The 26,235-nt window shown below is 34.2% G+C and overlaps 1 protein-coding gene across 4 annotated transcripts in view; it reads left to right on the forward strand.

Annotated features, from left to right (window-relative positions):
* The window catches only part of ZNF644 (zinc finger protein 644), a 210,834-nt gene that overhangs the window by 71,048 nt on the left and 113,551 nt on the right, over window positions 1-26,235 (forward strand). The window contains exons 2-4 of one of the 4 annotated variants that reach the window (XR_013448054.1): window positions 7,278-10,315; window positions 10,496-11,101; window positions 25,988-26,057. The exons of 2 other annotated variants lie outside the window; for them this stretch is intronic. Coding sequence is in view for 1 of the 2 variants with exons in the window: in XM_078072778.1 (XP_077928904.1) it covers window positions 7,278-10,315; window positions 10,496-11,101; window positions 13,035-13,157 (3,767 nt within the window). In the remaining variant the exon portion in view is untranslated. Of the gene's footprint in view, window positions 1-7,277; window positions 10,316-10,495; window positions 11,102-13,034; window positions 13,158-25,987; window positions 26,058-26,235 lie in introns of all 4 variants that reach the window. One more of the 4 variants, XM_078072778.1, reaches the window with a different exon arrangement.

The raw sequence follows: 26,235 nt of genomic DNA on the forward strand, positions 1-26,235 counted from the left end.
GAAATCATGGGTTCTGTAAGTTTCTTATGGTTCAAAATTGCTATTCTTGACCTTGCCATCTTTCTCTCTTTTATATGAGTAAACTAGAAGGAAATTCTTTTAAATCACACTTGTTTGAAGAGAGCTATGTACATTTGATTATTAATAAGTACTTGCATTTCCTAAATATTAGATAGTGTTTTCTTTAACATTTTGGTGAAATTTTGTAATTATTTATATTCACAATAAATAAATGTCTTTGGTTTTATAAATGAAACTCCAGAATCGAACATGTAATAAGGAAAACTTGTTAAATCAGAAAAAAGTCATGGCTGGTTTGTGATTTGCCATCACAAAAATATGTTCTTTTTTTTTTTTTTAAGACATTGGTGCAAGAGAGATGCATCTTCCTGCATATTTTGTTTTAAGGAAAGCAGATTTCTGTATTTGAATTTTTACCATCCTAAATGAAGATTATTGTAGAATAATGATTACTTTGGAATATTTTTCTTAGAAGATAATTGTATTTGGGGGGCTGATTTTAGAGAAATAAAAAAAGGTAAGTTGAATAAATGGTATCAGTAAGAGAGTTCACATTTAATGAAAATACTTTATAGAAAGCAAAAGTTCTGGTTGTGTTTCATTTTTCTAGTTCTCAATGAGCATGTCAAACTTTTCCATCTATATATAAGTTTTGAATTTACCTACTAGAGTTTAAATGTACATAATACAGGTAAAAGGCTAAGTACTCATTACAGATTATTACAGAATTGCAGAATTTTTCTTTTTACAATCTTAGCCCCTGTTAATAAAATTAAATTACAGTTCAGTGAAAGAATTTATTCTCTCAACCTCATAATGTTCAAGTTTACTTCTCAGACCATAAACAGCTTTGTACTTTATAAATATGACTACTATGTGATTACTAAATGAATTAATGGAACTTTTATAATAAGAGTTTTACTTTATAAAATCTACAAAAGTTTTTTAAAAATGTACATACAGTTGAATATGCGAGGTTTTGAATTTGAAAGAGCAAAATTATTGAGTATCAGAAGGAAACATTTGTTATGTTCCAGGCAGTCTTTTGAGGCCAGATTATCTCTTCTACTCTTATAAGGAATTTCTTCAAAGCCCAATTGTTTGCATTTGCAGTAATGTCACTAACTTTGATGTGCATAATCTAATGGACCTTGGTCCTGTGGAATCATACGTGGTGGGGGCAGAAGTTTCATCTGCAACATTTGAACATTATTAGCTTTTAAGTTCTTGAACAAATTCCTAGCCTTTCCTGAAAACCATTAGGCAAATAGACATCTAACATTGACGCTGATTTTGTACTTAAGAACTTCTTTTGTCATATTTCCTTATCTCTTGCTGATTATTGTCAGATATATAGGCACAGTAATTTCTTAATGGTGAAATCTCTTTGTTCTTCACAATTATTTCAGCTTTCAAGCAGTTCATTCCATATGCATATATAATATTTATATTACCACTTTCGGTGTTTTATTGTCTCTGTTTTCACTTCTAATATAATTATGTTTGGTCTTCCTAGGACTTTCAACACACTTCTTTTGCATTTATTGGATACGATAGGTTAATGTTTATAAAATATTTCAAAACTAAGCACAAAGAGCAAACTCATCATAGACTGAAGAACACTGGAAAGACCCAAAGTAAAATAACAGTTAATGGCAGTTAATACTCTGTTGGTAGAGGGCAGAGTTGACACACTACGTCTGGAGTGTGAAACTGACACATTTATGATTCATGTTAATTATACAATTGTGGTCACAAGTTTGCTCTGTTTGAAAAATATATAAAGAGGTTATCACTCATTTTATTTAAAAAAACCACTTGAATTGTTCTTGTCGGAGTCATGTGCATATATACATTATTTACGCTATCAAAGCTGTGATGATCACTTACCTTTTTTTCTTCAAGATAAGAAAGGGAGAGAGAGCATGAGCCGGGGCGAGGGGGAGCACAGAGGGAGAAGCAGGCCCTCTGCTGAGTTGGGGAGCCCAACGTGAGGCTCAATCCCAGGACCCTGAGATCATGACCTGAGCTGAAGTCAGATGCTTAACCAACTGAACCACCCAGGTGCCCTGATGATCACTTATCTTGTTCTGACTATATGAAAGCAATAAGCAGTCATTCCATGCTGAATATGATTTAGCATTCTCCTTTGGTTGCAACCACAATTTATTGCCTTGCCTCTTAAAATTACAAAGCTCTTCATTAGGAAATTAGCCTTCGATAAGTGAATATCCATTTGTTTTTTGACTACTCTTGCTTCTCATTATTGTATAATTTTGTCAAATTGATAAAATTAGGCCTTTGTAGCTTCCCCACCACCTTTTGTTCTTGTAGTTACCTGCTTCTTGAGATGTGTCAGATTATGTTAAGTATTTAGTACACTCAGCATAAAGAATCACTTTGTGTTATTAGGTGTTTATGATCTAGTACCTTACTGTTTGTAACGTCGTTCTCCTATTAAATAATGATAATGCATGGCATCAGGAACAAAACTATTCGGCAAGTTCAATGTAGTTTGATGGTAGGTGGTAAAATTACATAAAGATCATTAGTTTGTAATGGCAGTGCTGCATGCTGCTGGGAAGAAAGCATTATGTGCCCAGTGTATTCTTGCTTTATTTTTCTGTTCATTATTTATGTATTTTCTATTTATTTGAACTCATTGGCCATTTTTTTTGTATTACCAATTAAAAAAAAAAAACCTTTCTATGTAGTTTTCATGATTGCAGATAGTTCTGTGGCCTCAGTGTGTTAGTCATTTAGTGCCATATCATTGTTCAAGAATCAGCTTATCGGGCGCCTGGGTGGCTCAGCCGTTAAGCGTCTGCCTTCGGCTCAGGTCGTGATCCCAGCGTCCTGGGATCGAGCCCCGCATCAGGCTCCCTACTCTGCGGGAAGCCTGCTTTTCCCCCTCGCACTCCCCCTGCTTGTGTTCCCTCTCTCGCTGTGTCCCTCTCTGTCAAATAAATAAATAAATAAAATCTTAAAAAAAAAAAATCAGCTTATCAACATATTACAATTTAAAGGATTATTTCAAGTAATTATGAATTTAGAGGATCTTTTTAAAGTCCAATAGTATAATTTTAACTTCCATTTTTAGCTCATTATTTCAAATAATATTAAATGTTAATGTAATAACCAAAAATTTAACCTATATAGTACATATCAGAGAGGATGTTAGAAATCATCTTACCCAATCGCCAGTGCCATATTACCTTCTACAGTGTTCCTGACAGTAGTCCAAGCTGGTGAGCCATTCAGTTCACTGTTGTGTAAAACAACCCTTTGCAATGTTGAGTGGTTCCTGTTTTCAGTTTATTTAATCTTGAGATGAAATCCATCTTTACGATTCAGACACATTGATCATATCTTATATGCCACGCCTTCAAACATTTGAAGATTGTTAATTGTACTGGCTAATTGCTAGACTAAGCATACCAAGTTTTCTCTTTATTTCATCATGTGGCATGCTGGATACCCTTACAAATTTCTGTATTTTTTTTTAGTATTTTTCTCTCAGTGATATATCCAGAGTAGGATACTGCCTGGATGATATGGTTATATAGTATACTCTGTCTTCACTTGCATTATATACTAGGTGAGGCTTGGGTATATATATTTGTACATTGTGTACAGTATATATAGACTTAAATATCACAGTAATTGTAGCTGTAGTATTTCAGTTAATTAAGATTTGTTTTGTAATTGGAATGACAGTTGTGAATGTTTTTCTCTTCTTGACCCAATCTCATATATGACTAACTGAAGTTGTCATGTGTTCTCAAGGATAATTTAAATGAACATGGGGTTTGTGAAAATCTAATCTTAACTGTAACTCAGCTAGTGGGCAACATTATAATTTATTTGTAGCTGTGTAATAAAGCTATTAATGAGCTAATGTGGAATGAGGGCAAAATATATTTTTGTATGAAATTATACTACATGACAAAGGTTGGTATTATGTAATAAGTGCCCATAAAATATAAACCTACTTGCAATAAATACAATTAATAATGTACATAAAAGAATGAAATTAAGCTAATTTTCTATAAAACATTCGTGAACAGAAAGTGGACAGCATAGATTTGATGACAGGAAGGTTGTATCTAATCTGAATTACTGAGTGACCTAGGAAGCTTGCTCAGAGGGATTACAGAATAATTATGTTAATATGCAATTATCACCTCATTTCTTCTGTAGTAACCTCAAGATGTAGTGTAGTGAGGGTGTTATAGCAAGTGCTGATAGTTTGCAAAAATACTGATGTTTGAAATTTCTAAGACAATAAGTCTAGCTTGAGGCATAAAAGTGATGATCTGTCATCTTGAAGACAGATCTGACCTTTGTACTATTTTTTTTAATGCTCACAGTATATAACTACAGGCAGTTATAGCTGTAGAACTCATTATGATTTTCAAGGAACTGAAATATGTTTTATGTAGATTTAAAGTTCCATTTGCAGCTTTTTATAAAGTGTGTGAAGTTTTTTAAAGAACATTTTAAAACTCATTTAAAAGAAAAATTCTATGGTTATATGATTACATGGAGGAGGACATAGTAATAGTATCTAAGCATTTTATTAATATATCCTAATTAGTATAGCAAATTCACTGAAATTTAAGGAGCCCAAGCAATATAACATTAGTTTGATTATTTTAATTTATTAGTTTCCCTTTTTTGAACTTAACGATTAATGTCAACCTTCAAATATGTCCCCTACTTGGTTATATTAACATAAACTGGTGTTGATGACTCTGTTACATATATTTGAGTATATCATAAAGATAGTTGGAAAAACTATTTGAAACAGTGTGAAATTAGCTTATAGGTTAAATGCTTCCTTGCCTACATGCTACATAACTGTCCATGAATGTAGGGAAATAATTTGTGATGTCAAAGTTCTAGATCCATTATTCACTGCAACAGATTTTGATGGTTCAGTGTTCTGTGTTATATCTCACTGCAACAGCTATGAGTTTTGAATATTGTTAAGAAAAAAATGTATTTTTAACATTTTTTTAGTTAAGATATACTCTGAAAATTAAACTAGGAAAAACTTTTTATTGTTGTTAAGATACCAGCTTACGGAGCCATTTCTTATAGCATACTTTTTAACTGATGGGGTACATTTTTAATATTAATGTGCTAATAAATATTCTGAAAAAGAATAACCTCTATTTTTGAGTAGAAGTAATCATTAATTTGGGCGCAAGTAAGGCATATTTCTTTAGGTGTGAAGGAAAACTTTGTTAAAGACTTCATTTTATATTTTAACAATATTTAATTTGATCTTTTGTTTCTCCTGCTAGATGTGTTTTATAGATAGAAGATATGTCATATACATATATTCTGTGTATGTTTTTGAGCAAAATAGTTTGGTATCTTTAGAATGTGAACCTTTGGAAGGCTCATATAAAGCCATTCTGGTAATGAGAATGCAGTCTCCAAGCAGACATGATATTCTCATAGTTTGTCACCCTGCTGTTCAGGGGGTACCAATGAAGTTGCTTTAAATGGGAAGCGTCTGTTCCATCTCTGAACCTCTAACACCAGAACAGATGGGTGGAACATGGAACATAGAAGGTTTTACCTCTGAGGTGGTAACAGTGAAGCCACTCATTAACACTGAATTTACCACTTCGTTAGCAACATTGCTTCCTGTTGAGAAAAGCTAATAAAGGCTTTCAAATTGACTGAGCATATATTTGTCTACCTCTGTGATTATAATAAATAGGAACACAAAATAAGTGTCTTTCAGGCTAGTTTTTTAAAAATTCTGTTGTCCATTTCAGATTTATGAGATTGTTCGTTTTTGGATATTTTACTTTTTCTATGTAATTTTATGAGAAATATCAGGAATGGGTAATAGTATAGCATCAAGGTTTGCTTTTCTTTTCATTGACATTTGCACACTCTTCCCTAACACATGTTTATGTGCTGCCCATTTTTAACTTCTGTGTATGTGATGTAGTGACTCCTGCTGGGTGCTGCATTAGCACCATTTTGGGGTGATATCATTGAATATGATCTTATCGGACATCTATTTTTATTACTTTGGAAGTTTGCCAATCTCAAAACAGAATTCTGAGGCATACAAGGGGCAGAAAAATTGTTGGTATAAATAATAATGCCAAAGACAGATATTTATAGTATTTATTTGTAATATTTATTATATTAACACATCTATGGAAAGAGTAAGCTCGTATTTATAAGCACTTATTCTAAATTGTGAAATAAGAAAGTAATTAGAAACAATTCTTTTATTCTTTAACTAGACTCAATGTTTTACAGAGCGTGTATTTGGTACCATAAAAGATAGTAGAAATAATGAACTGTATTGAAAATGTTTTTATTTCTAAATACCAGATTCAGTTCCTCCTATCTTAAAATAGTATTACTTGTTATACAAATTAAAAATACTGTGAGGGAAAAATGGAAGACTTTATTCTTTATCAGAGAGCAGGAACCTAGTCTGTCTTGTTTACTGCTGGTATTCCTAATAATAAAGCAGTGCCTGGCACATGGTAAGGGCTCAGTAAATATTTGGAGAGTGAATAAACTGTACTTGCTACCATTTACAAAAGAAAAAGAAATAGGGAATTTTATGCCAGCACTTCAGATAGTTCATACCTAGGGTTGCCAAATAGCAGATTCTTTAAATTGTACTTGAGGATTATTGGATATTTTGAAGGCCTTGCTGTAATTGCTGAGTCAAGAAGTCAGAACCATGACGATATTTGCATTATTTGAATGGGGTGTCTATGTTTCATAGGAAGAAAACGGTTTTTCCTCTTACACACTTTGGCTTTGATTTTGCAGTGGTGTTTTTATTCATTCAACATGTTAATACTTTATTCACCAAATACTGCCTAAGCATCTATGCCATGCACTGTGCAAGGTTCTAGAGATATGAGAGTGACTAGGTATAGGACCTGGCCTCAAAGAGCTTACATTCTTCCAAGGAGACAGGCAATTCCCAGTATAATGTGGCCATTTCTAATGGTGCTGTTCCCTAGATGTTTTGTAGATATGCAATATGGGATTGTTGCCTAGCACAAAGAAAGAAATTAACCTTTGAGATACTTTTAAAGTCTTTCACATTTTTTAAAGTGCTTCTTCATTCTTGGAAAATTATTAAGATCTTGATATAAACAGTGAAGTTACACTAATAAAAATGTGTTGTTTGAACTCTCCATACATTCTAATAGAATTTTTTCTTTCATGCAAATCTAAATTTTTTTTCTTCCATTTTCTAGACTAAATGTGTTAAATGGGCTTGCCAACAATATGGATGATTTGAAGATAAACACCGATATTACTGGTGCTAAAGAAGAACTCCTAGATAACAACAGTTTTATCTCAGACAAAGAGAGTGGAGTTCATAAACCAAAAGATTGTCAAACATCATTTCAGAAAAATAATACGCTAACTCTGCCTGAAGAACTGTCAAAGGACAAATCTGAAAAAGCCTTAAGTGGAGGCCAGTCTACTCTATTTATACATGCTGGTGCTCCTCCTGTTTCTAGTGAAAACTTTATCTTGCCTAAAGGAGCTGCTGTTAATGGACCAGTTTTACACTCCTCCTTAGCTAAGACTTCCAATATGAATAAAGGCAGCGTTTCATTAACCACTGGACAACCTGTGGATCAGCCAACAACAGAATCTTGTTCAACTTTGAAGGTGGCACCTGATCTTCAACTATCTACACCGCAGAAAGCAAGTCAACACCAAGTTTTATTTTTGTTACCAGATGTAGCACATGCTAAAAATCCAACCCATTCCATTAAAAAACTACCTACCTCTGCTTCCGTTGGTTGTGACATTCAGAATTCAGTAGGGAGTAGTATAAAGTCAGATAGCACTTTAATAAATCAAGTAGAGGTGGGTGAGGATAGTGATGATTTATTGGTAAAAGATAATTGTGTTGATACATTGACAGGAATTTCCTCAGGTACAGATGAATTTAGGTCAGAAAATGATACAAACTGGGATCCCCAAAAAGAGTTCATTCAATTTCTTATGACTAATGAAGACACGGTGGATAAAGCTCCAGTTCACTCTAAAGTAGGTCTAGAGAAAAAGAGAAAGCGAAAAATGGATGTAAGCAAGATTACTCGTTATACTGAGGATTGCTTTAGTGATTCTAATTGTATACCCAATAAGTCAAAAATGCTAGAGGTAGACTTTCTGGAACAGAATGAAGAACTACAGGCAGTAGACTCACAGAAATATGCATTATCAAAAGTGAAGCCTGAATCAACTGATGAAGACTTGGAATCTGTAGATGCTTTTCAGCATCTAATTTATAACCCAGATAAGTGTGGAGAAGACAGTTCACCCGTTCATACTAGCACTTTTCTTTCAAATACCTTAAAAAAGAAATGTGAAGAAAGTGATTCCGAGTCACCTGCTACTTTCAGCACCGAAGAGCCATCATTCTACCCCTGTACAAAGTGCAATGTGAATTTTAGGGAGAAAAAGCACCTCCACAGGCATATGATGTATCATTTAGATGGGAATAGCCACTTTCGCCATCTTAATGTCCCAAGGCCATATGCTTGTAGAGAATGTGGACGGACATTTCGAGATCGTAACTCACTTCTAAAGCATATGATTATTCACCAAGAAAGAAGACAGAAGTTGATGGAGGAAATACGTGAATTAAAAGAACTTCAGGATGAAGGAAGAAGTGCACGACTACAGTGCCCTCAGTGTGTGTTTGGTACCAATTGCCCTAAAACATTTGTGCAACATGCTAAAACCCATGAAAAAGATAAAAGGTACTACTGTTGTGAAGAGTGTAACTTCATGGCAGTGACAGAAAATGAATTAGAATGCCATCGAGGCATTGCCCATGGAGCAGTGGTAAAATGCCCTATCGTCAGTTCTGATGTAGCCCAGAGAAAAACGCAAAAAAAGACTTTCATGAAAGATTCTGTTATAGGATCATCCAAAAAATCAGCCACCTACATATGTAAGATGTGTCCTTTTACTACTTCAGCCAGAAGTATTTTAAAAAAACACATGGAATACTTGCATTCATCATCATGCATTGATTCATTTGGTAGTCCTCTTGGACTTGATAAAAGAAAAAGTGACATTCTCGAAGAACCTATAGATATTGATAGCACTAAACCATTAATTAAACAGCAGTCAACCACATTTCCAAAGAACTCTGCTTTAAAACAAGATGTAAAGCGAACATTTGGATCATCCTCACAATCAAGTAATTTTTCCAAATTCCATAAGCGGCCACACAGAATACAAAAAGCTCGGAAAAGCATTGCCCAGTCAGGTGTAAATGTGTGCAATCAAAACAATTCTCACAAGACTGTTATGATTAAAAGCAGCACTGACCAAAAACCTAAGTATTTCCATCAAGCAGCAAAAGAAAAATCTAATGCCAAGGCAAATAGCAACTATTTATATAGACACAAATATGAAAACTACAAGATGATCAAAAAATCAGGTGAATCATATCCTCTACATTTCAAGAAAGAAGAAGCCAGTTCATTAAATTCTTTACATCTGTTCTCGTCATCAAGTAATTCTCACAACAATAGTTTCATTTCAGACCCTCAAAACTCTGACACCAAAAGGCTGGAAAGCTTCAAAGAGCATAGGCGTGTAGCTGTAAAGAGAGTAGTTAAGGAATCTAAGAAGGAAAGTTCTGTTGGAGGAGAAGACTTGGATAGCTACCCAGATTTCTTGCATAAAATGACTGTTGTTGTTTTGCAAAAACTTAATTCCGCTGAAAAGAAAGATAGCTATGAAACAGAAGATGAAAGTTCCTGGGATAATGTTGAGCTAGGTGACTACACTACACAGGCTATAGAAGATGAAACCTATAATGATATTAATCAAGAACATGTAAACTTATTCCCGCTGTTTAAAAGCAAGGTGGAAGGTCAAGAGCCCGGAGAAAATGCTACCCTTAGTTATGATCAAAACGATGGCTTTTATTTTGAATATTATGAAGATGCTGGAACTAATAACTTTTTGCATGACATACATGATCCTCAGCATTTAGAAAATGCAGAAACTTCATTGTCAAAGCATAGTTCTGTTTTTCACTGGACTGATTTGTCTCTTGAGAAGAAATCATGTCCTTACTGCCCAGCAACATTTGAAACAGGTGTTGGGTTGTCAAATCATGTCCGAGGACATCTTCACAGAGCTGGATTAAGCTATGAAGCCCGTCACGTTGTATCACCAGAACAAATAGCCACAAGTGACAAAATGCAACATTTCAAAAGAACTGGCACAGGGACACCTGTTAAGCGAGTTAGAAAAGGTAAGTTTCCATGTAGATAATTTGGGTTAATATGTCTGTATTCAAATTCAAAGGATTCAAAGGTTATGCTCAAATTTGGTCTTTATTAGGATCACATAATTTTATATTTCAGAGTTAATTGGCTTTAAGATGATCACTTTATAAAAAATTCTGATGTTACTCTTAAAAAATTTTTTTTAGCTATAGAGAAGTCTGAAACCACTTCTGAACACACTTGTCAGCTCTGTGGTGGTTGGTTTGATACTAAAATTGGATTATCGAATCATGTTAGAGGCCATCTGAAAAGACTTGGAAAGACCAAATGGGATGCTCACAAATCTCCAATCTGTGTTTTGAATGAGATGATGCAAAATGAAGAAAAATATGAAAAAATCTTGAAAGCATTGAATAGTCGTCGTATTATTCCCAGACCATTTGTAGCTCAAAAACTTGCATCAAGTGATGACTTTCTATCTCAAAATGTTATACCTCTTGAAGCATACCGTAATGGCCTAAAGACTGAAGCTTTATCAGTGTCTGCATCAGAAGAAGAAGGGCTGAGTTTCTTAAATGAATATGATGAAACAAAACCAGAACTGCCCAGTGGAAAAAAGAATCAGTCTCTTACACTGATAGAACTGCTTAAAAATAAAAGGATGGGAGAAGAAAGGAATTCTGCTATTTCTCCTCAAAAAATTCATAATCAAACTGCAAGAAAGAGATTTGTTCAGAAGTGTGTTCTTCCATTAAGTGAAGACAGTCCATTGATGTATCAACCACAGAGGATGGATTTGACTATGCACTCAGGTAAGAGGATGTTTATGACTGTCGTATAGAGTTTAAACACAATTTAATTATGCTTACTTGTATGGAATATTTGTAGAGAATACTTTATTAGAATCTTTTTACTTAAGCTGCTTTTTTTGCAGAGATTGGTTATACTGTCATTTCTATATAAATCATCAGTTGATGCTCATCAGCACTGAATTCTCTGTGCCTCATTTCTTGGTCAGAATGTAAGGTGAGAACAAAAACAAACAAACAAAAAGCTGATCTGTAAAAATAAAATTTGCTATGGCTGGGGGTTGGTCCTGTGGATGGGAGGTTAACATTGTTCAAAAGCATAGCATTCCTGAAATGGCATACCTGTCCTGTATTTGCCAGTGCTCCAGGGTGATAATGTTTTCAAGATATAGCTGTTGGTTTTCCTTCTGCTTAGGTCAAACGAATAAACAAACAAACAAAAAATAGACTCTTTAAACCGAATGGATTGGTGTCTGTTGTATGTTGTGATTAACCCAAAGAAACGTCTCCCTCTCCAATTCCTCATTATATTGTGGGATAGTTTGGTTTTGGAGAACTGTTGTTAAGTATAAAACATTTGTTTGGGGTTTTAGGTTTTACAGTGGTGGTCTAAAAGAACGGAACAGATGATCTAGGTTAGTGCTTGTGCACCAGTAGTTTTTCGTTTCCAAAAGAATAGTTTGTGTGTGCTGGCAAATGATGTAGCAGATAAAAATAGCCAAACTATATGTGTTCTTGCTAAGTATGGCTTATACTTTTAGACTAGAAAAATTTTAAGTGTCTTTGTAGGTTTCTTTTGGAGCTTAAGAATGTTGAAGATGAACTTAGAGGGTCTCATAATTTAGCCCTGAGTTGAATGTGTCTAAGGCAAAAGTAACTCGTCAGTGGATTAATAATGAATACAATTATGGTAATGTTGATTTGTTTACTTTGGCAGACATTGGGATAGCCCAGATATTTGTATGCAGTTTTGATTTAAGGAAAGATTACCTTGTGTTGTAAGTGGTCTGTAAAACTGTCTTGTATGGGTTTCTGGTTAATAGGGTTCTTTTCTTTTGTATGAAGAGAGTCTTTCAAAGTCAAATCTTCAACCTTTTTGAGAAGGAGAAAATGTAAGAAAGGTGTATCAGCTGTGCTGACTAAGGTGTCGTACATGAGAGATGGACAGCGTATTTGTGGCTGATGATCGTAGTTACTGTTGAAGAAACCAACTGAAAGGAGTTGGGGGAGTGAGGATTGTCTTTGAAGTTAGGAGTTTCTTATTGTTTCAACATGTTTTCTTTCCTGTGATGACTAAGATGTTAGCTTGTTGATCATTTATTTAGCACAAAGATTTTAGCAAAAAACTTCAAATCATTAACTTTCATTATTGATTGCGCATTCAGAGTAATGAACATAAAATGCCCTGAATAAAATGTTGTGTCTAACAGCTGCTCAGTGGTGTGTTTTACCACCTTTTCTCCCAGCCTTCATCAGAAAGCCTAATTTAGTATTGAGCCTTATACGGTTTTGTGGGTAAAACACTGTAATTACCACTTTGTCAACTAGACTTTTTAATTCTTTTTATTGGTAATGTTGTAAGCTTTGAAACTTCTCAACTGAACTGTGCTCTTCAAATCACAGGATTGTATTTTAGGTTTAGGAAATGATCTGCGTAACACAGAAATCTGCAAGAAAGTGATAATAGGTGTTAAATCCAGAGGAGCTCAGAGGTTCAAGGCACTCCTCTTCCACATTTCCAAAGAGCATGGGTTGGCTCTAAATACTAACAACAAACTAATAGTTAACTTAATTCCCCCTCTTTATTTTAAGTTAAGCTAATTCAATGAACGTTTTTTAAACCATCCTTATTGTGGTACTTTTCTTCACGCTTTTAGCTAAGAAAATTTCACTTTTTGAAGTGAGAACTGGATTATAGTTTTCTTTTGAATGATAGGTATGCCTGTGAAGCTTAGAACATGTGTGCATTGCAATACGACGTTTACAAGTGCTGTTAGCCTGTCCAACCACTTACGCGCTTATGCACGAAAGAAGAGTGCTGGACTTTTGACTGGTACAGGTATGTTTGAACAGATAACACAGCAAGTCTGCTTGGTACAGTACACTTTTTTTCTCACCAGACTGGTGCTAGTTCCAGATGATATTTATAGCTTTCTTTGGTAAGCACAGTTGAGACTGAATATACATTAAATTTCAGCAACTTGTAAACTGTTAGATATAATTTTAAGCGAGTTATTCTTTTTCATTTGGCTCTTATTGACTTGATTTGGGGGAAAAAAACCCAATAGAGGTGTGGAACTTTTGAGTCTACATAATTCCCATTGATTTTTAAATTATACTATTTTTGATTTTTAAATTTATTTTTGTTAGTGGATTCCAGTAAAGCACCTCTCTTTGGTAAAAAGGATTGTAGCTCTAGCTTGAGGAAATGCTTTATTAGGAAAAGAAATTATTGTGAAATTTCAAACATGTAGCTTGATTAGAAAACTAAGGAATTTTCATTAGTTTATAGATCATATCTTTAAAGGGACAAGCCTTAATAATGGCCCATGTTGACAACTGAATAGATTTTTCTTTTAATGCTCCTAAACTATGTTTAGGATTAATAAATATAGCCAAGCACATAAATGTTAGCATGCACATTTCTGTGTTATTTTTGGTTGGTTAGCCCAACCTTGCAGATACCTCTTCATATTGCTAGCCTGTGAAAAATTGTATTAGCTTACTCACATGTAATACTGCTTTTTACCTTACAAAATGCCTTGCTCTTTTCATTTGTAGCCTTTCAAGCTACCCTGCTTTAGCAAATCCCATTTCTCTCACGTCTTAAAATATACCCTCTTTTCTAAATATATCCACATAAATCCTTTTGCCTAAAATTCTCCTTCCAATCTTTTTATTTCTCTTGCTCTTTTAGATCACTGCCTTCTGCTTTCTTCTAGTTGTTGTTTTCCCAACTTTTTTTTCTTCCTCATGTCTTCCTATGGCTTACATCCAATATGTTCTTGCTACCAAAGAAACACTTGTATTCATACTAATGTCTTTCTTTCTTCTGCTTCTTTGCTTTATCCTTTGACTTGATATACAAATGACCAGACATGACCGTTGACTGTATTAAAAGGAGAATAGAGTGAATTTTACTTTTGGATTAGTAACCTCTTACTGTGAGGTTTTTGTTTTTATGATATTACTCCTATCTTCATCAGGCTTGGAAGGTGATTGCTGACATTAGAAGCAGGGAGGCAGTGAAAATAAAAGACTATAGAAACAGAAATTCATCGTTGTTACCATAATCACTAACTTTTATTGAACCCTTACTATGTGTCAGGCACTGTGCTGTGTGATTTGCATGCGTAACATTTAACTTCACAACCACCATATGAGTTGTAGGTACAATAATTCTCTCAATTTTACAGGACACTGGGGCTTAGAGAATTTAAGCAAGTTACCCAAACTTACGTAGTTATTCATAGCAAAATTGAAAAATCAAGGCTGTCTTATCCTAGACCTATGTTTGTAATACTATTGTCTGCCATATACAGAACACAAGCAATTTGGAAATCCTAAAATGAAGTTCACTTTAAGGTAGGGAGCATTCTGGTGAAGACTGAATAAATAAGAGTCTTACAAAGAATGGGGACCCAAGAAACAGGCCTGGATTAGATTTTAGAGGACTTTAAAAAATGCTTCAGTCTGACAATTCAGACAGATAATTGCAAATACTCAATGAGGCACATCTCTCGAGTACAGATTTTGTAGGCCATTAAAAAATGGTTTTACATCATCTGAAAATCTTTCAAAACGTAGGATTAATTATTTATAAATAACTGATCATAACTCTTCACTGACCAAGGGTGCATTCTAATGAATACTTTATTATCAAAAAAAATGTCATTATTAAAGAAAAAAGTAATATAGGATGAATGGGGATACATTTCTTAGGGCATCAAGAAAAAAAAAAGAGGATATTACTTTTTAAATACCTTCAATACTAACCAAAATGTCAGAAGTGTTAGAAAATATAAATTGTGTGTTTGGCAGTCCTAAGGCAAAGAGAAGGGAAATGAAAAGCTGAAGAAAGTCTAGTGTGGTATTTTCCACAGCCCACACCCACTTTTAAGAAAAATAAAAAATTCATGCACCCTTTTCTTAGAAATTCTGAAACTTTCCTCCTGATATTTGAAAGCTTCTTGACCAGTAGAGCTACACGGAATATGTCTTTGCTGCTTACTTACGCCAACTAAGAGGTTTTTTTTTAATCAGCTTTATTAACATTTTTAATTTTCCAAATGGGAACGTTCTGTATTATAAACTCCACATGCCTATTTTCTTCCCCCATATTAGTTTCAGAGATGTAAGTCAATGGTCCCAACCTGTAGTTTCTGGAGGGTTCCACTGGGTTATTATAAGGGATTCATCAATTCATATGAGCAACAAGCATTATTTTTCAAGAATATGTAGATGTTGTTTTGATGAAAGAAATAACAAAATCCTTTTTAAAAAACCTTACCTTAATCTAAGTAGATGACAAAGCTGGAACAATGTAAGGGGAAAATAGGTAGGACTAAACCCTCCATAAGAATGGCTGGTACCTAATTCAAGTAGTCTTTATTCATGTGGATTTTATTTATGTGGCCTCCTCTTGAAGAAAAAGCTTAGGTATCCCTAGAGTAAATGCTAAAGGTCTGCATGGTTACCTAGGATAGAATAAACCCCCATGCCTTCTTAGAAAACACCAGCTCCTAGCCTCTTCTGTAGGAACTAGCAGTCTTTTGAGGGAGGTGAATATTCTAGCTAGCCTGAATAGATCAAAAAGGATGCTCCTCTGTTTCCCCAAATAGCTATTTACTTGATGACTCACGCAATTCTAATGTGATAGTTCTCAGTCTTTTTTGGGTCATTGACCTCCTTGAGAATTTTATGAAAGCTGTGGGCCCCATCCCAGAAACATGCACTTATTCATCTACAGATAAAAAGTTTTCTATATATAGGTTTTGTATCCCTTGAAGGTTATCACCCATAGACCCTTCTTCCTTTGGCGGAAAGCTGAGAAAGAGGAGATGACAAAAATGAAGTAGAAAGAACACAGAACTAGGAATCAGGAGCCCTAAGAAATCTTTTTGTGTGTGTGTGTTTGTGGTAAGAGTTAGAAAATGCTTAGAATGCTGGAACTGTGTAACATCAAAACTAATTTATATGGTCACAAATATAAACTAAAATATAATATGCTTCATAATTTTAGTAAAAGGACATAAAGTAGGAAAGCTTGGAATTGAAGACGTGGAAGGGTACCACTTGGGACAGAGTTAAACTGTCAAAAAAGAATAGACTTCATTTTGCCCAGGAATTTATAATCCATTGGGCAAGTTCAAATAAGTATTTAATAATTTCCATGTGCTTGTGGATAATCATTTATGAAGCATTTTTTTTTTACCTTTTTTAAAATGAATTTTTGTCTAAAGAGGCTAGTGCCAAAGGGTTTACTTTATATCATATATTGTAAATTCAAGGCATACTTCTAAATAGGAATTTATTACAGTTAAGATAGACCACACTATTGGTGGACTTCTTTTTCAGGTTTTGTTCTCTTTAGATTAACTGCTTATGCAAATTTTTTCCTGGTTAATTATTTATACAATCTAATAAAAACATTACATAATTTTCATTAAAAATCAGAAATCTTATGTAGTTCATATTAAATGCTTTTGGACTTTTAATTTTACTATTGACTTTTTTGTGTTTAATATTTAAATGATAGCCTTTTTATACTGGCAGTATTAAAAACACAGCATTACTAAGTTATTAGTAGAGTGACTATACAAACTGGGTTAGCCCTGTTGTCCCAACTGAGTAATAGAAGATTGCCTCTTTCATAAGTGTCCTGGATTGGACAATAAATTATATGGTCACCTTGGTTATTAAAGTTTCTAAAATATTTAAAATTATTTAAGACAGAGTATATTCTATCAACTTAATCTGCAATAAGGAACCAAAAAAAAAATATTTTGAGGTCAAAGTAAGAGTGAATTCCAACAGGTAAAGAAAAGGAAATAATTAAAGTCTGAGTAGGTTGTTGTGAAAGGAAATACATCAGTAAGATGAATGAATGTTTGCACTATGCTTCCCTGTGGTACAGAGCCATGTTATCTCTTAGAAAGGAGAAAGAATAATAGTGGTGTTCAGCATTTTTATTGGAGCTCCATTTTACATCTTGACCCTGTATACAAACTCACTTTAATACACATACTCACTTGTTCACTCATTACTCACCTGGATTGAATGGGATATACTCTGATATTTCTGTTTTATTCTTTTTCATTAAAAATAATGCTAGTCATGACCCAGTAAATTGATTTACTACCTACTAAGAAGTTACTACCCACAGATTGAAAACACTCCCCTTAAGTGACTTTTTCTCTTAGGGAATAGTACTGACCAGAATCAACAATAGTAAGATTTTAGAAATCATAATACTTCTTCTATGGCAGCAAGTAAATTTTCTTTACTCATTGTATTCAAATGTTTATCTGTAGATCGTATTTTATTTATTTATTTATTTTTTATTTGTAGATCATATTTTTTTAATAAAATGCTGGCCTCCAATATTTAAATTGGAGATTTCTAGTTACTTAAAATTAATGCAAGAAAAACTTTTTTTTTTTTTTTAAAGAAGGGGTGAAGGAAAGGGAAAGGGAGAGAGAGAAGCCCAAGCACGCAACCAGTGCACCCATTGCAGAGCCCGACACAGGGATTGATCTCACAGCCCTGAGATCATGACCTGAGCCAAAATTGAGTTGGACACTTAACTGACTCAGCCACCCATGTGCCTCCAAAAACATTTTTATATGCAAATATATTTGGGGGAAGGGCTTCATTTCATTACCTTCAAGAACACTTCCATGACAACATTTTAGAAGTAAAGCAGGATTATTGCTGTTCTACACCAACAGACTCACCACCATCATAATTAGTAAATAACTTCCAATGAGAAAAAGAGAACTTAAAAATTGGTACTAGAGAGTCTTTCAGTCAATACCACCAGTGCAATATATCTACATTCTTTTTTTAGTAAAGTCAGTGTTTTATTTTTCATACCATCCACTTTTAAATGGAATAGTAGATTGTGTGTTAACTTAATAGGGTCTTTTGCCTCTTTTCAGCTTTAATGATATAATTGGCCGTAGAGGCCTGCAACACCCAAGTGCGAATGAATCTGTAACACAGTGCCAGGTGCTGAGCGCGCAGATAAGCCACCAGAAGAGTAATTCCTTTTTTTTTTTTAAGATTTTTTTTATTTTTTATTTTATTTATTTGACAGAGAGATAGCGAGAGCAGGAACACAAGCAGGGCGAGTGGGAGAGGGAGAAGCAGGCTTCCTGCTGAGCAGGGAGCCCGATGTGGGACTTGATCCCAGGACCCTGGGATCATGACCTGAGCCAAAGGCAGACGCTTAATGACTGAGCCACCCAGGCACCCCAGAAGAGTAATTCTTGTATTGTGGAAAGTGCTCTAGGAACACTTTTCTCCTGTGGTGGAAAGAAAAAAATAGTATTGTGAAAGCTTCTCAAGATGCATTAAATTATTTGTCTTTTCGTGAGTGTCTCTGCAGTGTCTTTTAAAACATTATTATAAAATTACATCTTGAGGAAATTGCATGCTTCTATAGTGATTCATTCAGCCTGAAAGAGTAGTACAAACAGAACATTTTTATTTTCTTATTATGATTAAACTTTAAAGGAGCAAACTAGCTTTTAGTTAAAGCAGATACCTTGATAATTACTCTAGACTAGGCTATATGGAGGATACATGAGAAGTATGAAGCATATCCCTGTCATCCAAGAACTTAGGAGAGCATTATTGGCAACACATATAAAACTATCAAAATTAGAGAACTGTGCAAGATAGTATACAAGTAAATGGAAGTAAAGTATAAGTGCTGTAGGATATAAAGGTGTTTATTTTATTCTAGGCTGGAAATTAAGTTGGGTTCTTTTTTCCTGCTGCTCTCACAATTTGACTCATTATTTAAATAGAGGCTCAAAAAGAAGGAAAAAGGAAAAGTAAGAGTGGTTCATGCTGCTATGTTTCTTGTCATTATGTTTAAAATGAGAGAGAAAAATAAAACTGGTAGTCAAAATTTTCATTCAACAAAATTTTTAGCTATTATATCATCTACCAGGACAGTGCTAGCTCTGAGGCTGTAAAGACCCTGCACTTCAGCTGCATAAACATACACATGATCCTGTGGGATAGTACAAGTGTACTAAACTGGAAAAGTTTATAAGGTTTCGGCTAGACCCTAAACTTGAAGGATGAGTAGTTTTAGGAAGAAGAGATGAAGTAGAACATTCTAGGTAGAGAGAAGGACATAGTTTAGGCACAAAGGGATGAAATTTTGAGTTCAAAAGGTACTGGGAGATTGAATTACAGGTATTTGGGAAGATGGTAATGCCAGAAAGGTGGGGTTGATGCTTTGAATGCTTGCTAAAAAAATTTGGAAATCAGGGAAGAATTTTTTAAAATAAGGGAATAATGTGGTCAGACTTGTATTTTATTTTATTTTATTTTTTTTTTTTTAAAGATTTTATTTATTTATTTGACAGAGAGAGAGACAGCGAGAGAGGGAACACAAGCAGGGGGAGTGGGAGAGGGAGAAGCAGGCCTCCCGCCGAGCCGGGAGCCCGATGTGGGACTCGATCCCGGGACTCCAGGATCATGACCCGAGCCGAAGGCAGTCGCTTAACCAACTGAGCCACCCAGGCGCCCGTCAGACTTGTATTTTAAAAAACTATCCCTGATAAAATGAAAGATGTGTTTCTGTATTTTCCTGGCTACAACTTATCTCTGTAGTACTGTTCTTTATTAAAAGTGCGTACCTGTATATATTTATCTGCACAATAATGTGTCATCATTCAGCATTAGCACAACAATAAATTGTTCAAATTGAATAAATTTTCAAGGTAATCGAAGACTAGTGTCACACTTGATTTTATCCTAACCATTTTGATGATAATGTTTCTAAAATGTTGTTCTTATTTCTGCCTTGTGAAACTGTAGACTGACTATAATTTAATCATTTGATAAATAAGAGTCACCCTTATGGATACTAAATGTTTTATTATGCGAGCAAGAAATGGGCTATTTGCCCACAATACTAAAAATTGATTGGCTGATTTATTCACTAATTCAACAAGCAATTTTTTTTCAGTTCCTACTTGGTTTATGCATTGTGCTAAGTACTGCAGAGATAAATTGGATCTTATAGTAGAAGCACATAATACATAACTGTAATACAAGACAAATTGTAAGTGCCATTGGAGAGTTACACCTCTCCTCATGAAATACTGTGGAAGTTCAGAGGAAGAGGAAGGTACTTTCAGCTGGACCAGGACCCAGCAAGGCTTTTGGAAGTAACATTTGATTTGGACCCTGAGGATAGCTAATTGAAATGGAAATAGGGATCAGGGGTAGGGAAGAAGCATACCTATAGGAGGGAGCAACTTGGGACAGTGGGAAGTTTATTGAAAATACAAGGAAGTAGGAGGTAGAGGCGGACAGGTAAAGGATATGGAATGCTAATCTATGATGATGGAATTAACTTTTTAGTGAGGAACAAGTAAAGTGTTTTTTGTTTGTTTGTTTGTTTGAAGAATTGGAGAAAAGTTAAAGGATTTGCTGGGGAGGTGGAGAAATTGTAGGTGAGGTCATTTTAGGAGTCCTGAACCAGGACAATGACAATATGAATGCAAAGGAAAGATAATAATTAAAAGGTAATACTACGGAAGGAAAAATAAGCAGAGCTTGGCAGATTAGTTAGAGGTAGAAGAATAAGAGGACAGAGATAGAGATGACTTAGGTTTTAAATCTTGTTACCAGGAGGATGGTTATACCAGTCAGTATAGTTAATGAATCTGCTACCATGGTGTTTCTAAGTAAAGGATAGGCTTCATTACTTATCCAGCAACACGTTATCATCTAGCTATTCACTGTAACAAAGCAAATAACCACACTGATCGAATCAGTAAATTTGTGTGTAGGAGAGTGGAACTCGGAAGAGTTTTGTACCGTTGTAGCACAAAATATTTACATTTTATGATGCCTGCTTTTGATATCATTAGTTACAAAATTTAGGAATTCTATTTGGTTGATAATCTTTTTTGACCAACCATTTGTTTTTCATAAAAATCTTAACTAGTCCCCTACCATTCTTGTTGGTTCTGTTACTAATTTTCTGAGTTTTGCTTTTTATATCTTGTTTGATCTTTTTAACAATTGTATTAACCTAGATTTTTATATGTTTGGATTTTTTAACATGTCTAATATCTTTATATCCTTTGTTGTAATGTTTTGTGTTTGCTATGATTCTATTCTAACATGAATTTTTTAATGCTGTTTATAATCTGGATTAAGATATAGTTAGACCTTATAAGTAACAAGGCATGTTCTGGCCAGATCTAACTTGTAAGTAATCTGCATTAAATGACTTTATGGAAATAATAAAACAATACACAGACTTTCTCTTTTGGAGGTTAGGGTGAGAGGATGAATGACTTGATGGAGACTCTTGGTCTCTCATGTATCTAAGAAGTGGAAAATAGTATTCACCGTTTCTTTGTTGTGTCTGGAATTTGAGGAATAAGGTTAATTTTTGCTGTGCAGTGTTTAGAACATATATTTAATTGTGGCCTTAGCTGGAAGTTAACTCAAAGCAGAAGGTGCCTGGTCAACACCATGTTTGATTGTAGTTTGGATTTTGGCTGGAATGTGTAAAAACTTCAAAATTATAAAAAAAAAATTAGATCTGTTGGGATTTGTGCATTTGTGACCTTTAGATATACCATTATAATTATTGTGCGCCCTATGTAACTTCAACATGATTATATTAAAGATAATTTATGGCAATATTAAAGTAAGGTTGTTTCCTTACCTAATTTTATTATCAGAAACATTTATTTAATTACTCCTACTAAATATGAAATGATATTTTGAAAATACTGAGGCTTTTAGGGGTCAGGGAGTGTGATTATATGCAAATAATTCTAAACAAAAGTGTTTTATAGCAGATTAGTTAGGTATTTTAATGTTTATTCCAATTTTAGATGTGTCTTAGTTTTGGAAAAGTGGTTGATATTGGTAAGTGCATATTTTGCTTTAGAAAACAGCATGCAAGTCAAACCCATCTTAAGAAATTTTAAATGTTTTTTCCTAACCTGTTACCACAGAGAAATAATACATTTGCTATCCTTATTAACTCTTAACTGACCAGTAAACAACTTGTAGCCAAGGTATTGTTAGCTTTTAGCTTTTGACAAGCTGGAAAAACTAGTCTACTTCCAATTTCTTTGTTTATAAAAATCTGTGATAAAGTATACTTACGTTTAGCTTTTCCCTTTACTCCTTAGGGGAATATTGCTCAGAATATTCTTTTACAAATATCCCCTGTAGTTTGAAATAGCAGAGACTTCTACAAATTGTACCCTTTTTTCCTCCCAAGTAGACCTAAGTTTAAATAAAGGCTACCTTCATTTGCTTGAACTCATTCTCTGAACCAAGGATAGAAGGCTATTCCCTACCCTTAATATAATCCTTAATTTGTAGGGCAAACTCAAGCTACCTGCCTCTTCTAGACTAATACTTTAAGCAATAAGCCTCATACTTAAAGCAAAGGAAATCTGCTTTTCAGGTATTTTGCATTCCATCCTTTTCTAGGTAAAATGTTAAATCTTGCAGGATCTAATTAACTTTGCCATGATTGCTCTGTGATTCTGGGTTAGTTATTACTTTTAGTCACTGAGAATGGAAACTCTAAAAATTGATGAAAGTAACTTAGGATACTGAAAAAATATCCAATTTTGGAGTGAAAATATCAAGAGAAAATAATGGTGAAAATATACTTCTGAGTTGCTAATTATATATCTATCTATATGCTTAGTTCTGATTGGAAGGGGAACATTGCTTTTCATGACAGTAAACCCCTTAAACTGCTTTATATGTATCTTGGGAATAATGACTGGTTTGATTATGGTAGTATACCTAGAAACAAAAAATTGGTATTGGAAGTAGGGAAGTCCTTTCCGTTTTAATAGGCTATAGAGAGTGGGATTTAACAATTTTTTTCTTAATAGCTATTTTTTTTATGAGTCAAGAGATTAAGAGGTGGACCTGAGGGCTGGCTTTCTCATTTAGAGTGGTAGGTACTCAGGACCCAGAACTGGCAACATATTTTGCAGGATCCAGTGCAAAATGAAGATGTAACGTCTTGTGTTAAAAAACTATTAAGAATTTCAAGATTGCGTATGACAACAGTGTTTAAGCAAGTATGGGATCCCATGTGACTGCACAAGTCATATACCCATGAAGTCTGCCTTGTAGGCACTTTATGCAAAGAGAAGAGTGTACACTGAAGAAATAAGAATTTGGCTTCCTCTATCCCCCATCCCTATTCTATACAAGGTAACATGTTTCTCCTCCCATTCCTCCCCCCCACCAAAAGCGATGTTCCCTTTTCAGCTGGGGTGAGGGAAACAAAATGCTCTTTGCACAGTCTTTTATATGCTTGGGACTTAAGAACTTTGAAGGACTAATGACAGCAACTAGAATTGAGTTTATTTATCATCTCACATATGTGTACCCCTTGGGACATATGCATTCTTCTCCTACCTCTCCACTGCCACTACTTACCTCCACCACCAGTGTGTTAATGGTGGTGGAATGATGACTTAACCTCTTTCCATCTTTTTTATCCCTGCTGTCTTCCTGAATGAGTTCATAGCTGTTATTGCTGCCTACCCATCTTATACAGGCCAACTAGATGGAGAAGAAATTTTCTTCCCTCTAGGTAGAGCTTATACTATACCTCTTATTTTGGATATGTATAACCTGGCCATTGTATTAAGTTTCGCTTTACTCCAGAGATGCCAAAACCCAGTTAGGAACAAAACAGATGAGATGGGACTTTGAATTGAATGGGTAGGGGAGGATGATTGCAAATAAAAATATTTTGGAGGTGAATGTTAATTTAGTTATGATGTGCTTCTTTACCACACTGAAGCTTCAGATGTTTCTAAGAAATAAATACTAATTTTTGGAGGTCATTTGTGTAGTAAACTAAAAAGAAAATGAAATTCATTGAAATAGTTGTATGTAATGGGCAGAAAGGTAGAAGGGTCAAAAGGACTTATTAAATAATGTTGGAGCCCAAAGTAAATTATTTTTCTTCCAGGTATAAAACTAAATAAGGCTCAGAAAGCAAACTCGAATTTGTATCTCTTGTGTTACTCATTGATTTGCTTTTAACTGATCTGGTTTAATGCTTTAAACACATTTTGTTGTTGTTGTTGTTGTTGCTGTTGTTGTTGTATTTTGTAGCATAGCAGTGTGGTGTTCTTTTTGAGGGTTTATAAGTCTACTGTATTTCTCTTTCATTCCTATTTGATCAAACAGCTGTTTTACTGAAAGGAAAGGTATATTCTAAAACTTTGTATATAACTTTACAGCATAGTTTATCCTTGTTATAAGTAAAATACTCCCAGTAGCAGATTAGATCCTTTATAAATCAGATAACTGCAAAGATGTTTTTAACAGTCTTCTGGTTAAAATTGATCACTTAAACATTTTCTGCCCCCCTGAATAGGTACCTTAGGAAGGTTTGAATGACTGAGTTTGTTCCTTTCTAAAATGCAGTTATACTCAAGGAGAAGAAAATTAAGATTCTAAAACCAATCTAGTATTTTGTGTAAATTTTAAGTATAGAAACAGTGTTAGATTTAAAATACTTTGGAAGAGATAAAAAGTGTGTGTTTTTATTTTTTGACACTAAGTGCAAATAAAATCCTTTTACAAAGAAATGCTTTGTATAAAGTTATATATTTGGCAGATTATTAATGTAAACAACTTTGTTAAAGCTTTGGCTATTTATCACAAATACTGATATGCCCCATTATATTAAAACTGAATGTGTTAGTGTTCTGCTTTTAATGTTCTAGTGACTCCTGGTACAGTCCAGAATAAAACTGCTTTTCCCTTTACATACAATAAAAACTGTTGAATGAGAACATTTGTGTAATAGATATGTTTGTACATCATCTTTTTCATTTAGTGGAACATTTTGTGTAAATCATCTTTTTCATGTAGAGAATACCATATGGATGTCCCCTTGTGTGCATATTAATAATATACTAAATACTCATTTTTTTGCAGATTTTTCTAAAATGTTTGAGCAATAATGCAGGGGTGAAGTTTGGGTGTTGGTATTAGAAAAAAACTATTCTTGTAAAATGTATTCATGTTTTACCATCTAAAATAAATACGTGACATTTCAGGGGATAAGAAATTTAAAAGTGATCGTGGAGATATTAAGACACCAAGGTACTTAAGTATAATTACTAGAGGTCCCAAGTTTTTAATATCCTTACTTTATGGACAAACTTCCAAGGATGCCCAATGCATGTGGTTCTCTAAACTTACTTGGAATCCTGGGTAATGGAGAATCTCAGTCATATGCTGGCAGAGTTGTCCTACTTTCCAAAGTCATGATACCTTCAAATATTAATTACTACAAAAGCTTATGGCATTGTCATTTAAAATTGAGATCTGATCATTTATAAAACAGCCTAAACCTCAGTTTCTAGAGTCTGTACAACATCAAAAGTCAGAAAAATTCTTTTTCCTGTATTAAAGTCAAAAACATTTCTATATCTCAAAGTAAACATGTCCAGTTCCATTTTTAAAGAATTATGGCATCTAAATATAACTGATAAAACATTCTATTGCATACTTGCCCATCACCCTCTGCCCTTCTCCCTCAATTTGCTTTACACACTTAACATTAGCATTCTGTGAACAAATTTTTGAAGTATTGTTATAATGCATTCTGTTTGTATCCTACAGTAATTTATTTACATTTTAAAAGGAATTTGAATACAGTGTGGCAATTTTGACAACCAGCAAGCTCATCAAAGTAAGATTCTCCCTATAATCTCATGATAAACCAAAAATGCTTACTCTGTTCCACATAACAAAGACAGGGATTGTGTGTGGTTTACCTTTTAGATAGGGAGAGAATAGCTGACATCTAGTAGCACTTAGCCCTTTGAGTTCCCTAAACTCTTTACTTCTAGTGTATGAATTGCTTTATG

This window comes from Halichoerus grypus, chromosome 5, assembly GCF_964656455.1.
Source record: "Halichoerus grypus chromosome 5, mHalGry1.hap1.1, whole genome shotgun sequence".
Taxonomy (NCBI): domain Eukaryota; kingdom Metazoa; phylum Chordata; class Mammalia; order Carnivora; family Phocidae; genus Halichoerus; species Halichoerus grypus.